At 44.9% G+C, this 12515-nt stretch overlaps 1 protein-coding gene across 1 annotated transcript; it reads left to right on the top strand.

The window, feature by feature from the left end:
* Positions 1 to 292: 292 nt before the first annotated feature.
* On the top strand, positions 293 to 12109 carry LOC135811374 (uncharacterized). The gene is made up of 9 exons (XM_065324601.1): positions 293 to 711; positions 2870 to 3061; positions 4662 to 4799; positions 5781 to 5900; positions 6326 to 6876; positions 8419 to 8494; positions 8928 to 8977; positions 9214 to 9432; positions 11295 to 12109. Exons 1-9 carry the CDS (start codon positions 573 to 575, stop codon positions 11742 to 11744), a joined length of 1935 nt encoding a protein of 644 aa, XP_065180673.1. The 5' UTR covers positions 293 to 572; the 3' UTR covers positions 11745 to 12109.
* The last annotated feature ends 406 nt before the right edge of the window (positions 12110 to 12515 follow it).

The raw sequence follows: 12515 nt of genomic DNA, 5'->3' as shown, positions 1-12515 counted from the left end.
CGCGCGTTATCCGCCAATGCCTATTCAGGGCACTTGTCTGTGAGGAAATGAGGCATGCCATATTTGAATATGAATAGTGATCATGTCGAGATTGCCAGATTGCCCACAGCGCTAAAACCTATGCGAGTCAAACTGACAGGTCACCACTGCAAATGTGTTTCAGTGTGCGACTCCGTGGCAAAGCAGCTACAATCATGTAGAATCATTCTACTACATGTAGTACCCAGTGTTTCAGTGTGTCAGTGTGTCAGTGTGTCAGTGTGTCAGGAACATCATGGACCACAGCCATGGCATTGCAGTTTGACAGTGCATGTTGGATCCGAGACACATACGGCCACCACCGTTACTGGAGCGCGCAAGCATTCGAGCTCAGTCGCACAGTTGCGCGAAGACTAGAATTGTAGAAGTAGAGAGTGCAGACGTCAGTCACCTCATCTGAATAGTCTCATTACGTTCCGCTCGGCTGAACCCGTTTCACAACAGAATCTGAGTGTTGACGTAGGGCAGAAAGATTTCTAGAACTACCGGTCTACTCTATTCCCGGTTTTGGTCGCTGGAGAACTGGACGTGAGATGGGGCGAATGACATGGAAGGGTCACCAGCTGGTGGTGCTCCTGGTTTTCTTGTGCACTGTCGTGACGCTGAGTTCAGGGCAGAGAGTAGTAGGAGCTGACGGAGCGACGCGCTCGCCCATTCAAACTGGAACCTCTGGTAAGAGTATCATGATCTGCAGTCTCGAGAAATGAATGAATGAATGTCAGATCATAGCTAAAACATGTATATCTGGTGAAGCACGTATAATTGATCTACCCGCAGATCGTATTGGTGTGCATGGCTAATTGGTCAAAGCAGGATGCGGGATAGTACGCACTGCGTTCATGTCTAAATTGGCAGTACCTGGATTTGCCTATAAAGCTCAAAGGGACTAACCACGGAAAACGCTCGTGGAATCCTTTGCACTCTTTATAGTGCATATCAAGTTTTTACAGGAAACGAAAATATCACAAAGCTAGACAATGAGATTTGGGGGGGGGGGGGGCGGGAGGGACGCTTTAGTGTCGTTGACTTGCAGTTCCGCCTGCAGTCTCTGGACACCACTGCATGCCGGAGTTGCACACTCTGGAGGGCTATGTACTCCTGATTCTAATCATGGCTACAATAATGTTTGTCGACACTCCGCATTTCAAGGGTTACATCTTTGAATAGGAACACACTTTTGGGCCTCTTCTATAATGGACAGGACGAAACATTTCTCACCGCAGTTGATGGTTACCAACCTGATAGTAAACGCGCCAGTTGTGAACACAGCTTTAAAGCTGTGTTCACAGCTGGCGCATGTACGCGGTACGCTTGCGGTTCATGCGTGCCTATACGCGCGCGCGATCAAGCTTTCACAAAAAACAGCTATCCGAGTCGTATTTAGCGCGTGCAACACCTTCGAGTACTTATTTTTTGACCCCGCCAGCCAAAGTGACTGGCATGTATGCTGGTACGCGCTGAAAATTCCAACATGTTGGAGTTTCCATTTCGGCGCGTTTCCGTACGCACGGCGCCCCAAAAGCCAGCAAAATACGCACAAACGCGTGGTTTCACGCTCACAAGCGGCAGTTGTGAACACAGCTTAACTCATTATACGCGTTGGACACAGGGACATGATACTCCTAAAACACACAAAATTTCTGTTACTAGTTAAAACAGCAGTTCCATTTTGGTAAATGCAACTGTCGAGTGTACGCGTGCAACGACGTGTTTGTGCGTATTTTTGTTGGCTTTTGGGGCGCCATGCGTACGGAAACGCGCCGAAATGGAATTTCCAGCATGTTGGAATTTTCGGCGCGTACCAGCGTACATGCCAGTCACTTTGACTGGCGGGGTCAACAAATTGTACTCGAAGGTGTCGCGCGCGCGCGCTAAATACGACTCGCATTGCTGTTTTTTTGTGAAATCTTGAGCGCGCGTTTGGGCACGCATGAACCGCAAGCGTACCGCATCTACCCGCCAGTTGGGAACACAGCCTTATTCTTTAAGGACGTCTCTGCTGTGCGTTCCAATCAAAAGCCCAGCCCTCTAGGCTTTTCGAATAATGAAAATTGGCTTGATCAATTTGAGATTATGACTTCGGGACTTGGCGCAGGCAGATCCCCACCCCCATTTTCTCATAACATGGATTTCTAAGCGATTGGATAACAGAGAGTAGTTGGGTGGACACATCCATTCCCACAGCACTGCAAACCGAACCGATTCCTTTTACGTACAACGTTTCGGCACAATTTCCGTCGTCGTACGCAGTGCTGTGGGAATGGGTCTGGCCACACAACTACTCTCTACTTATGAAGCTGCAAGATGCCTCGAAATTACTTCTCGATTGAATATCAATAACAAAATTTCGAATATTTTTGCACGAAGTGGTTATAGATTTAATGAGGTATAGATGCTTGCCTATCGGCGTACGTTTTTAACCAGAGGCTTATTCTATTGTTATGCAGTGTAGTGGGAGCAATGCTGTTTGTTCTGGTGTGTGACAGAAAAATACAATAACATACAATCCTTATTGGTATTACCACTAACTATTTCTGCACCAACACTCTTATCTATTCAGTCATTGTGTCCACACATGCATTCAGTTACACGAACTGCAGAGTAAAATAGTTCTTTATCCACTGACGATGTTGTTTAGAACAACGAAACGTCTGGAGAAGTATCGTAACAATTTCTATCGTTATTAAATGTTATCAAATATACCACTCTTTGGTCTAGAAAGAATACTTTTTGATATTACAATGAGAGTGAATAATCAACGGCTTGTCCACCAACTCTTTAAAATAGTTAGGGTCATGCTGTGCCCCATTGATATTTTTTATTCCTGTAGATACATGCATGACGTCATGGTTACGTCATTCGTTCCCTAATGACAATGATCAGTCCACGAGGAGGTACGAACAACTGATGGGTGAATTCTTGCCACCCGTTGATCAGCGGACGCTTTCGACAACGAGCAAGTTGCTACTGTCTGCTATCCTTGGCGGGGATGAGAGAGTGTCAAGATTTGCTACATGTGCTGGTACGTACCCCTGTACATGTAGTAAGTGGAATTGTGATATTTAAACGAATCACACAGATTAAGAATCATATTCATCTTTTGTGATGACTAGAAAAGCCTTTATCAGAAACCGTGAAATGGTTCTATTCTAAAACGCTTTGTGCTAGATTGAGTGTACCGAATTGAGAATGATCTGCTCTGATGTCCACAAATAGGGGAACAGTGATGCTTCACAATTTCCTTATTTTCTCATCGCCTCATACGTCAATGTAACGACATGAACCAAACACTGGTAAAAAATAGTGTTGTGAACTGATTGAAAAGACCGCGAAAGATGCTTACCCGCGCCCATTACATCAGGATTCGACCATTGAGCCTTGTTTGTCGTAAGCAATGCTCTAACCATGAGCGATCGGACCAGGTGGATCCCAGAAGGCGCTTTCATCCCAAAGGAAGCTCATGACACGTGCCACCCATACTACTTCCAGTGGGATGTTTTCCCTCCACGGGGGCTAACCATGGAACATGCTAACAAAGGTGAATGAAAAGGATCGCAATCTTTTGAACAAATTGAACGGAAACCGCAGGACATGAAGTAAAGAGGGAACATTGCCTACCCCAACAGGAATCGAGCCAGGGATGTTGTTTGTCAGGACAATGCTCGAACCATCTGAGCTTTGGGACCACCCATAGAAAACGTTGAACGCACTGAAAAGGTTTTCAATACAAAGGCAGTTCTAACACGTGCCACGCACAGCATTAGCCCTTGGGTCCTTTTCCGGGGCCCGGGGACCAACCGTGGGCAGTTTCTGGAACGTACTACCAGAGGCGAAAGAAGGTGACAAATTTTGCAGAATTGAGGAGAAACTTCAAATTCCACGTTACTAAGTATCTGTCAGAGAAGTGAACATCCATGCTCTACCTGAGCCCGTGCTTCATTCAGATGGTAATATCCTTGCTCATGACAAGCGAGCAAGGTTCGAATCCCAACATGATTGGCATTTTTCGCTTCTCGCTCCACATATACTGGCACACACAGAGACATAGACAGCAATAGCGACAACACACCAGGTGAAGGGTAGTTGGCCGCAGCCAGATGTGAACCGGATAACGAGTGAGGTATGGAAGCAAGGACTGAGAACAGAGTATCTCAGATAGAATAGGCGTGCCAGTGGATAGCAGAAATAGGCCATGATGCACAACCACTTGGTATCGTCAGATAAATTATCCTGGACCGAACCAGCCGGGAAAAAACCCTCGCGCCGACGGACGCAGTTGTGAGGGAAAAAGCGGGTGTATATCCCCAATGGCAATTAGGCAGCATGTAGGCATGGCAAGCACGTCACGACAAAAGTGATAAAAAAGCAATGATAATATGCACAAAAATGAAGGGTGGGAGGGCAGGGACACTGATGAGACTCAAAACTGACTGAAGAAGTCAGGAAAAGAAACGATAATAAAGAACACACCAGATGCCATATTTGCAACTGAAAATATTTCGCGAGAAATCATTAAATTTTCTCTTTTCTGGCAGTTCACCTCCCAGACTGATTACATTGAATTCAAACTTTCTCACAATGTTAGAATACTTTAATCCTTGCTGTGGCTGGTGTGTTTTTAGATGGTCAGTGTGAACATCCGTCTCCATGCCAACACGGTGGTAAATGTGTGTACGCTAGTGTTGATGGTAACACTCCTCAGCTGAAGCAGTACAAGTGTCAATGTAGACCTGGATACGCTGGACGACAATGTGAACTCGGTAAGGTGCAGTGTGAACGAGCCAGAATATTTACCAACGTATAGTATTTCCTCTGGATGAAGTTCAGTTGTGAATGCAAAAATGCATGCATAATTCCTTCCACAGACCGGACAAACTAGCCATCAATCTACTTGTACTTCGAAGTATCTACTTCTGTACACGTTTTTTTCTATCCATCAAAGCTTGCTGTGTTTACCCTACGGTTTGGGGCGTATGAAGTCGATGCTTTGCGTTGGTTCAAAAAATGCGATCAGTTCGGCCATGAACTCGGACCTTTGTTGAGAAGACCTAATAAGGTCAAAACAAGTAGCTGTCCTGAGACTATTTATACGTCAAATACAAAGGTAGCTTGCACGCCGCTCTGTGCTGCTGTCACTTAGGCATATAGGAAGCCGACGATTTAAATTTCCGTCTCTGGGAGATTGTCAGCCAGGCGATCTCTCTCCATGCCTTCCCCACCACGAGCACCATGAAATTAATCCAGAAATATTGGGACGCCATCATCTTTAACAGCCGGAGTTCCTACAGCCTCGCGGAAATGTACTAGACGTGTTCCACTCTGCAATTGAATATTTGAAATTCGCTTGCAGTTGAAGCTGGGAAGACGAATTCATCAGTCTATCTCCCGTCCTTGGAATGAAGGGCTCCTATATTCTCTGCTGATAAGTCACCTGAAGGTGGCAGTTACTCAACGCGCAAGAGCACGGGCGCCTTAGGACGTTAAGGGCGAGAACAACTTCTACTCAGGGTGCGCCACATCCCGAATGTTGTAGATATCTTTCTAATGGTTGATGCAAAGTTGATTTCTTCCTGATGATTATCCCAAAATGAGAGCTTCCATGACTATTGTCAACAGTGTCTCAATTCTGAACCTCTACTTGTAGTGTATTCCGTATTCTCAACAGTGTCTCAATTCTGAACCTCTACCTGTAGTGTATTGGCATCTCTGTATTTATTTTCCTTTGCTGTGTGTCCTTTCAGTTGTATCAGCCTGCATCACACGGAGGTCATGCATGCACGGAGGACGTTGTGAGCGATCTGGATCACACCATTACGTATGTCACTGCCCACCATTCTACTATGGACAACAATGCCAGCACAGTAAGACTCTGACTGCACGGGCTCTTTCGGAATCCAAAGATTAATATCGAATATTTAATTCAATATTTACAGGGCGATTTGGGACCACTACTGGCTGTAGCTTGATAAAGAAGCTCACTGCCACCCTTAGTGTCACGTCAAGTGATATTCAGATACCAATACGAACATTGAAAGTGAACGCAAAAATCAGCTATTGTGATGTATTGCGTAAATACTTCACGGTGGTATGGTCTGCACGGAAAGACAACTTACACGCGTGTTTGTGTTGGATGGTCACGTGATGCCAGGTTACAGCGTGGGTAAGAATGTATGAAAAGGTAGCCACAGACACACGCGTTAGCATACAATGTATGTGCACTCACGTACCCATTCACAAAATGAACACTTACACGAAAATTGTATTTTCTTCGTTTTATTGCCTGCAGGATTTGGTATCGAGGAGTTCGAAAACATGACATCGTCGCTGACCAAGTTTAACCATCGGCTCAACACCGTTGAGACGAAATCAGCACGAGCATCTCAGAGAAATGCCAACACCATAACGACCTTCCTGCGTCGTCTTGAAGCGCGCCTCAGCACCAGACTTGACACACAAGATGCAAAAATCAGTCAACTGCTCTCCCAACAACAAGCTACACAAGAGGATCTGAACAACACACGTGCTATGCAAGTACAAGTGGTTTCCGATCTCAGAGCCAAAGACCGCACCCTGGAGGCAATGTTCACGACCAAACTCGCAGAACAAGGAACAAAGATATCCCATCTAACAACAGGACAGCAAACGATGCAACGCCAGCTAAACCAGAGAATGGACAATGGCCTTGCCTCTGTGCGACAGCAACAAACTGCACTGATGAACAGCCGCATTTCCCAATCGGAAAGTCGAAGTAACCAGAATATGGATTCTCGTCTTGGGCAGCTTGAAACTGAACTAAATCAAAGAATGGATGACCGAGATTCACATCTACAGATGCAGGTACATTGTGCATGTATTATCTACTTCTTTTTAAGTACAGTATTTTAATATGCTGCTACTTGGAGTTATTAATATACCACTCCACGGAGTAGGTATTTCCCGAATTGGCACAATTTTGTCGCCTAGTCAGCTTTTTATGATATGGCTGAACTTGAACATTCTCTCAGATCGGTTGAGAGAAGATCGGTTGAGAGAAACTCAGAGAATGGCCAAATTGGGCTCCAAACAGTAATTGAAGCCACCGCTCGCAGTATACATTATAGTTCTACATAGTGCAATTGCATGCACGCTATAGGGGCGCTGAAACATCGATTTTCGCCGAATTCAGTGCGAGGTTTATAAATTCGGCGACATTTTCGGTGATTTCTTGACAGCCACTGATTTCCGTGTCTCTCTTTTCCTGGTGACCGATTTCAGAAATGCATAACGTGGCCGTCACCTTTTTTTTATTTGCAGTATAATGGTTACAGAAACTGTATTTGCATGCTGTAGAGGCACCAAACAAACTGTGATTTTCGGAGAATTCAGTGTGAAAATTCAAAATAATTATTGAATATTGGAGAAACGATGGCTAGTTTCTTCACAATCACTGTTTTCGGCTCTCGATTTGGGAAATGCCTACCATGGAGCCATGTTAGACCTGCTCTGCATATGCTTTGAGATTGAGGTATAAATCGTACTACAAGAGAGTGCGATTGCTGACCAATAGTAAACACTGTATTAGCAGGGTGGGGATTTTAATGTGTACAGGTACATGCTACATAATTATACATATCTGCTCAGTTACAGAACAAGGACAATCAAGGCTGTTTTTGCTATCTGCTCAGTTATTATTAAAATTTTGAAGAGTGTGATTGCTACAACATTTTCTTTCTGCTTGCATAGCACAGGGTCACGTGTACGAATATGAACAGCTTCCAACACCTGCAACTGCTTACAGAAACGTGATATCGTAGAACTGACACTCTTCAAAAATTATACGCACTCTAGTTTTGTCCACACACGCACACAGCTGCCACAGTCATCTACATGTATTGCTACCATGATCAGATGCACAGCATAAATTCACACTACACGCGTTAAGCATAACCGCGAGCTGCTGCATTCTCACGCTCCTTATCATACTATTCTATTATAGCTGGTTAAAATGAAACGAGTTGTAAATTTGCAGTGTCCAAGAAATCAGCATGTGTGCTCAGTGCTCGCCAATTCGTTTTGGTCCGTTTTAAGTTGATACTGTATAACAATATCAACAGTTGATCAGAGCTCTCGTGAGATTGTGCAAATATTAGGGAACGGTACTGTCGGGTTTCACAGAACTGGGGTCAGCCTCGTAGCCTAGAACGTTCATATTTTGCATGTACCGGTACTATGCACAGTTGAGTATCGTGTATACATTGGCATGCTGTCCTTGGTGAAACTCTAGCCTGTTCGTTCTTTGGCACTGCATTCTTCGGCAACCGACAGAACTGTATTGGGATACGAAAAGAGGACTTATGTGAAAACGTTGAATTTGTACCTGGATTATCTGCTTTGCGATAGGTGAAGAAGAACTCTCTCAAACTCGCTAGTTCATGTAAGGAAATTCAGCAACTCTCAGACTTCACAGCCTCCTCAGGTAAGATCCCACATCTCAGCGGGACAATCCATTAAATTTAGCTTTTGCGTGTGAGTGCGGGGGGGGGGTGCGTGCATCCTTGTGTGTGTGTGGGGGGGGGGGGGGGACTGGGTGCGTGCATCCTTGAGTGCAAAGTGGTGTATGGATAGGGTGTTAATATTACGGCCAGATTGTGTAGTAGTTTATAACAATTTTAACAGGTGTACTACCACAAAATGAATAGAGACTCAAGTGCCAAACCAGGAATTGTCAAAGTGCGTTTTGTACCTCAATCCGGCGAAAATCGGGATTAAAAAACCAGTAGAACTACAAACGTAATTAGAAGAAAGTGCTTTTAAGCCATTCGTTCAAGAATCAAGATGTTGGACGTTAGTCGCTAGACATTCAATCATGCAGCAATGCTGTCTATGTGTTCTCCCCGTACCATCTTCAGGCCTGTACAAGATTTTTCTGCTCCAGCGAGGGAGGACATCAACCAAGGAGGTAAACTTCTTGCCTTTATCCAAGCAATCTAAAACTATGATTTTACTGGACATTGTCTCGATCACTTTGTTTATACATAACAGAGTCAGGTATGGAAACAGCGGTCCAAAATGGGCTTGAGTTGATAATGGAATATCTACATACATTTATATGCACACACCACCCACATGGTATAGGACTACCATGGCACCTCACAGTACCCATTGTGTTATACCCGTGTTTTGTTCGCTCTATAGGTCTACTGTGATATGAATCACTACGGTGGTGGTTGGACAAGAATTGCCTACATCAACCCCACGCAGCAGGGCGGTTGTCCCGGCAACATGACATTTCAAAACCTTCAAGTCAAGCTGTGCACTAAACAACTCAGCAATGGAGGTTCATGTGATGGTGCCACCTTCCAGTCACCTATTGGACAATACAGTGAAGTAATGGGTTTCGTCACTGGTTATCGGGTGAGTGAAGCAATGGGCCGCTTTCTGGAACATTATTTCTTTTTCGGAAGTGCATGTCGCGTTTTTGTGCTCCACCCGAAGAACACCACACGCGACACCAGGGTTGAATAGCCAGTAGCTGGCAATGGCAAAGTAGTTTCCTCTCAAGGAAGTAGGCCACTGCGACATGAGGACCACGTTGGCTAAGCTTGGGTTTGCTCAGACTCGCAGTTGACCACCATGATTGTTGTGGTTTCGCACGTGTGGATGATTATCATCGTCTTCCATTATCCATTTTTGGTGTTGTTTTCTAATCCTTCACCATCGCACCGCGTACCGTGTTACTTAAAAAATCGTTTTCATTATTATTAATTTTTCAAGCTGAGTATGCAAATACGGTAATAGAAAAAGTAGCGCCCGTAAGCGTATCGACTGACTGACCCTCCAGGGCAAACTTTGCTTAACTTCTTTATCGTCAGACTGCAGTCCTTTCATCATTTGTTCACATCAGGCAGCAATACAATACCACGATATTGTACTACTCCCTGATGCAAACATATTCGCAGTTTGGCAGGGGCGGTGATGTATATGCGTACTTGACGTCAAAGAAACCTCTTTCCCCTGGTTCAGGAAGATCCTAATTGAACTTCTTTTACATGTACATCTTTATCTGAGCTGGACGGGCGTATCCAGACAACAATTATCATGAATCCACACGTTCTGTAAGAAAGAAAAAAACTACTTCAACTACAAAGTACATGATTAAGGTGGCAGACTACCCAAAAATTCGCTGAAAATTGAATTCGTAAATTCATATTGAGTGCTACGTCAGTTGAAAGGGCTTGAATAACTGCAAATTCTCCGGAAGTTGTGTCCCGATCTGACCGGCCGTTCAAGAGTTATGGCCGAAAATGTGCCCTTGCAAGGAAAGGTCTTTTTGTTGCACGCTGTCATTTGTTGGCAGCACTGTATTTGAAAGTGAGCAGACCGTGCGCAACTTGTCGTATCATGGAAAGATGCGAACGTGTGCAGAATTTTGCTCCAAGTCCAAAAACATCACGTTAAAAAACCACGTATTGGGCTGCATGGCGTCGGGCGAAACCCGCCGCCGTGCAGCAGGACTTTTGCCAGCACCCTCGTGACGTTGCAGATATGTGGCTTGGTTATTGTAGTTGACGTTGATTTAGTGACTTTGGCAAGTTTGAGTCGTGTCAAGAAGTCAGGTAGGATTCAGTACTAGGCAGTAGTGGAACGTGAGTGGTAGTCTTTGCCGGTTTCTGAAGGTATCCTGGATTTGGTGTGCAGCGCTGTGGAAATGGCTTGCTGTGGAGGTCCCAGCACTGGATGTTGTATCAAAGGTACGACTTCGTAGCACGTGCTAAACCTAAAAAATTCAAAATTTGACTTGGGTCTGTGGGAGTCTGTGAGAGAACGCCCACTCGCTCCGTTGTGACAGATTGCAGGGCCACGTTGAGGGGCCCTACCCCACCACCCATGGCTGCTTCTGGACTTGTTTTAGGTTTGAGTCCCGCGCACGGACAGAATGGGCACGAAAATGTGAAAAAATTGAAATGCATTAATTTTGTTTGGCTCCTGGGTGGCTCGCACACCGTGGCACTATGCCGGAAATTTGAAGTTTTCCGGCCTGGAAAGCCTGTCAGTGAGGCCCAAGAACTTGTAAATCATGTCCTGAGGGCCAGCATAGTGGCAGGAGTGTGTGGTCAAAATTTCACTCAAATCCATTGAGAAACACCAAAGTTACAGTCAATTGAATGCCATATGAAATTTATGGGTAGGCTGCCCCCTTAAGATGCACATGTGCAAATACAGTTATGCAGCAGTTGACATTGATCCTACATTCTCTGCTTTTTGTTAAATCGAAGGACAACACTGTTGATGCATTTCACGATGGACATTATTACAATGTCTCGTTGAACGGCTGGTATATGGATGGAGTCTCTATCACACATGGTTCTCCTATGCAACATATATGGACATACACCGCTGGTCGTGATGACTCTCACCGTAACAGTCACTGTCCGTGTAGTCCCCTGGCCGGTCCACAACCTCCATCATATGTCGGTAGTCACTACTATTGCGCAGACCATGGACCTGCATACATGCCCTGGACATTCACTCCAGCCGCACATGCATGGAGCAACACCAGTCAATGTACTGCTGGTGGTACATGTTGTGACAACACAGATATGCCATGGTTTCATCGTCAACTCGACACTAGTACCTCTGATCAAGTACAAATGCGCATTTGTGTAAGTGAGGCCAGTTGGAATGAAAATGTTGGCATTGATGAAGCTGCCCTCTTTGTAAAATGATTTTCTTCCACTACTTTTCCAATGCTCTTGCCTGAGAATTACAATCCTTGCCAACCAAGCCACGAAATTTATTGTACTTGCTCGGCAGCACTATTTCTATAATTTTCTAGCAGTAGTCATGTCAAGCAATAGAACCATAATTATCATTGGCTCTCAGCTGCCTATCTAGCTTATATACGTGGTAATTTCCTTCTTTACTACTTCGAAATAGTTATGTACTTTGCAGCTGATTTGATAATCCACATCTTATTTTTATTTCATCGCACTTGTATCTTCATTACGTGAATGTTACATAATCATTATGAAAGTCATAGTAATTCTATGCATTTTCTGGTTTTTCTCAATCACAAAGTGTCCGTTTAATGTAATGCCAATCGATCTTCAAAGGCTCTACTTCGGGGGGGGGGGGGGGGTCGTTTTGGAACAACAAGTTTGGGTAGAAACTACTACTTCGAAGTACCGTAAAGTACCGTTGATCCGCCCCTCTCTAATTCCTGCCTACTTCTGTACACAATATTTGCAAATCCAGGATGAAAATGTGCACAATCCAGCACATCGAGTCTGAACTTCTACGTTGTTGTACATCGCACTGCACTTGACAGCCTTGATCTAATTCCCGCCCCCTGCCGAAAACCCAGCTGGGAAGCGACATGGCGTGGGAGGGGGGTGGGGGGGGGGGCGGATCAACGGTACTTTACGGTAGTACTTATTTCGGTAGATCCGTTGGTAGAGGTACGGGATTTCCAGCAAGATCAAGAAGTTGCACACAAC

This window comes from Sycon ciliatum, chromosome 3 (assembly GCF_964019385.1).
Source record: "Sycon ciliatum chromosome 3, ocSycCili1.1, whole genome shotgun sequence".
NCBI lineage: Eukaryota > Metazoa > Porifera > Calcarea > Leucosolenida > Sycettidae > Sycon > Sycon ciliatum.
Note: the sequence above shows the minus strand (reverse complement) of the source record. Positions and strands in the feature narration are given on the sequence as shown.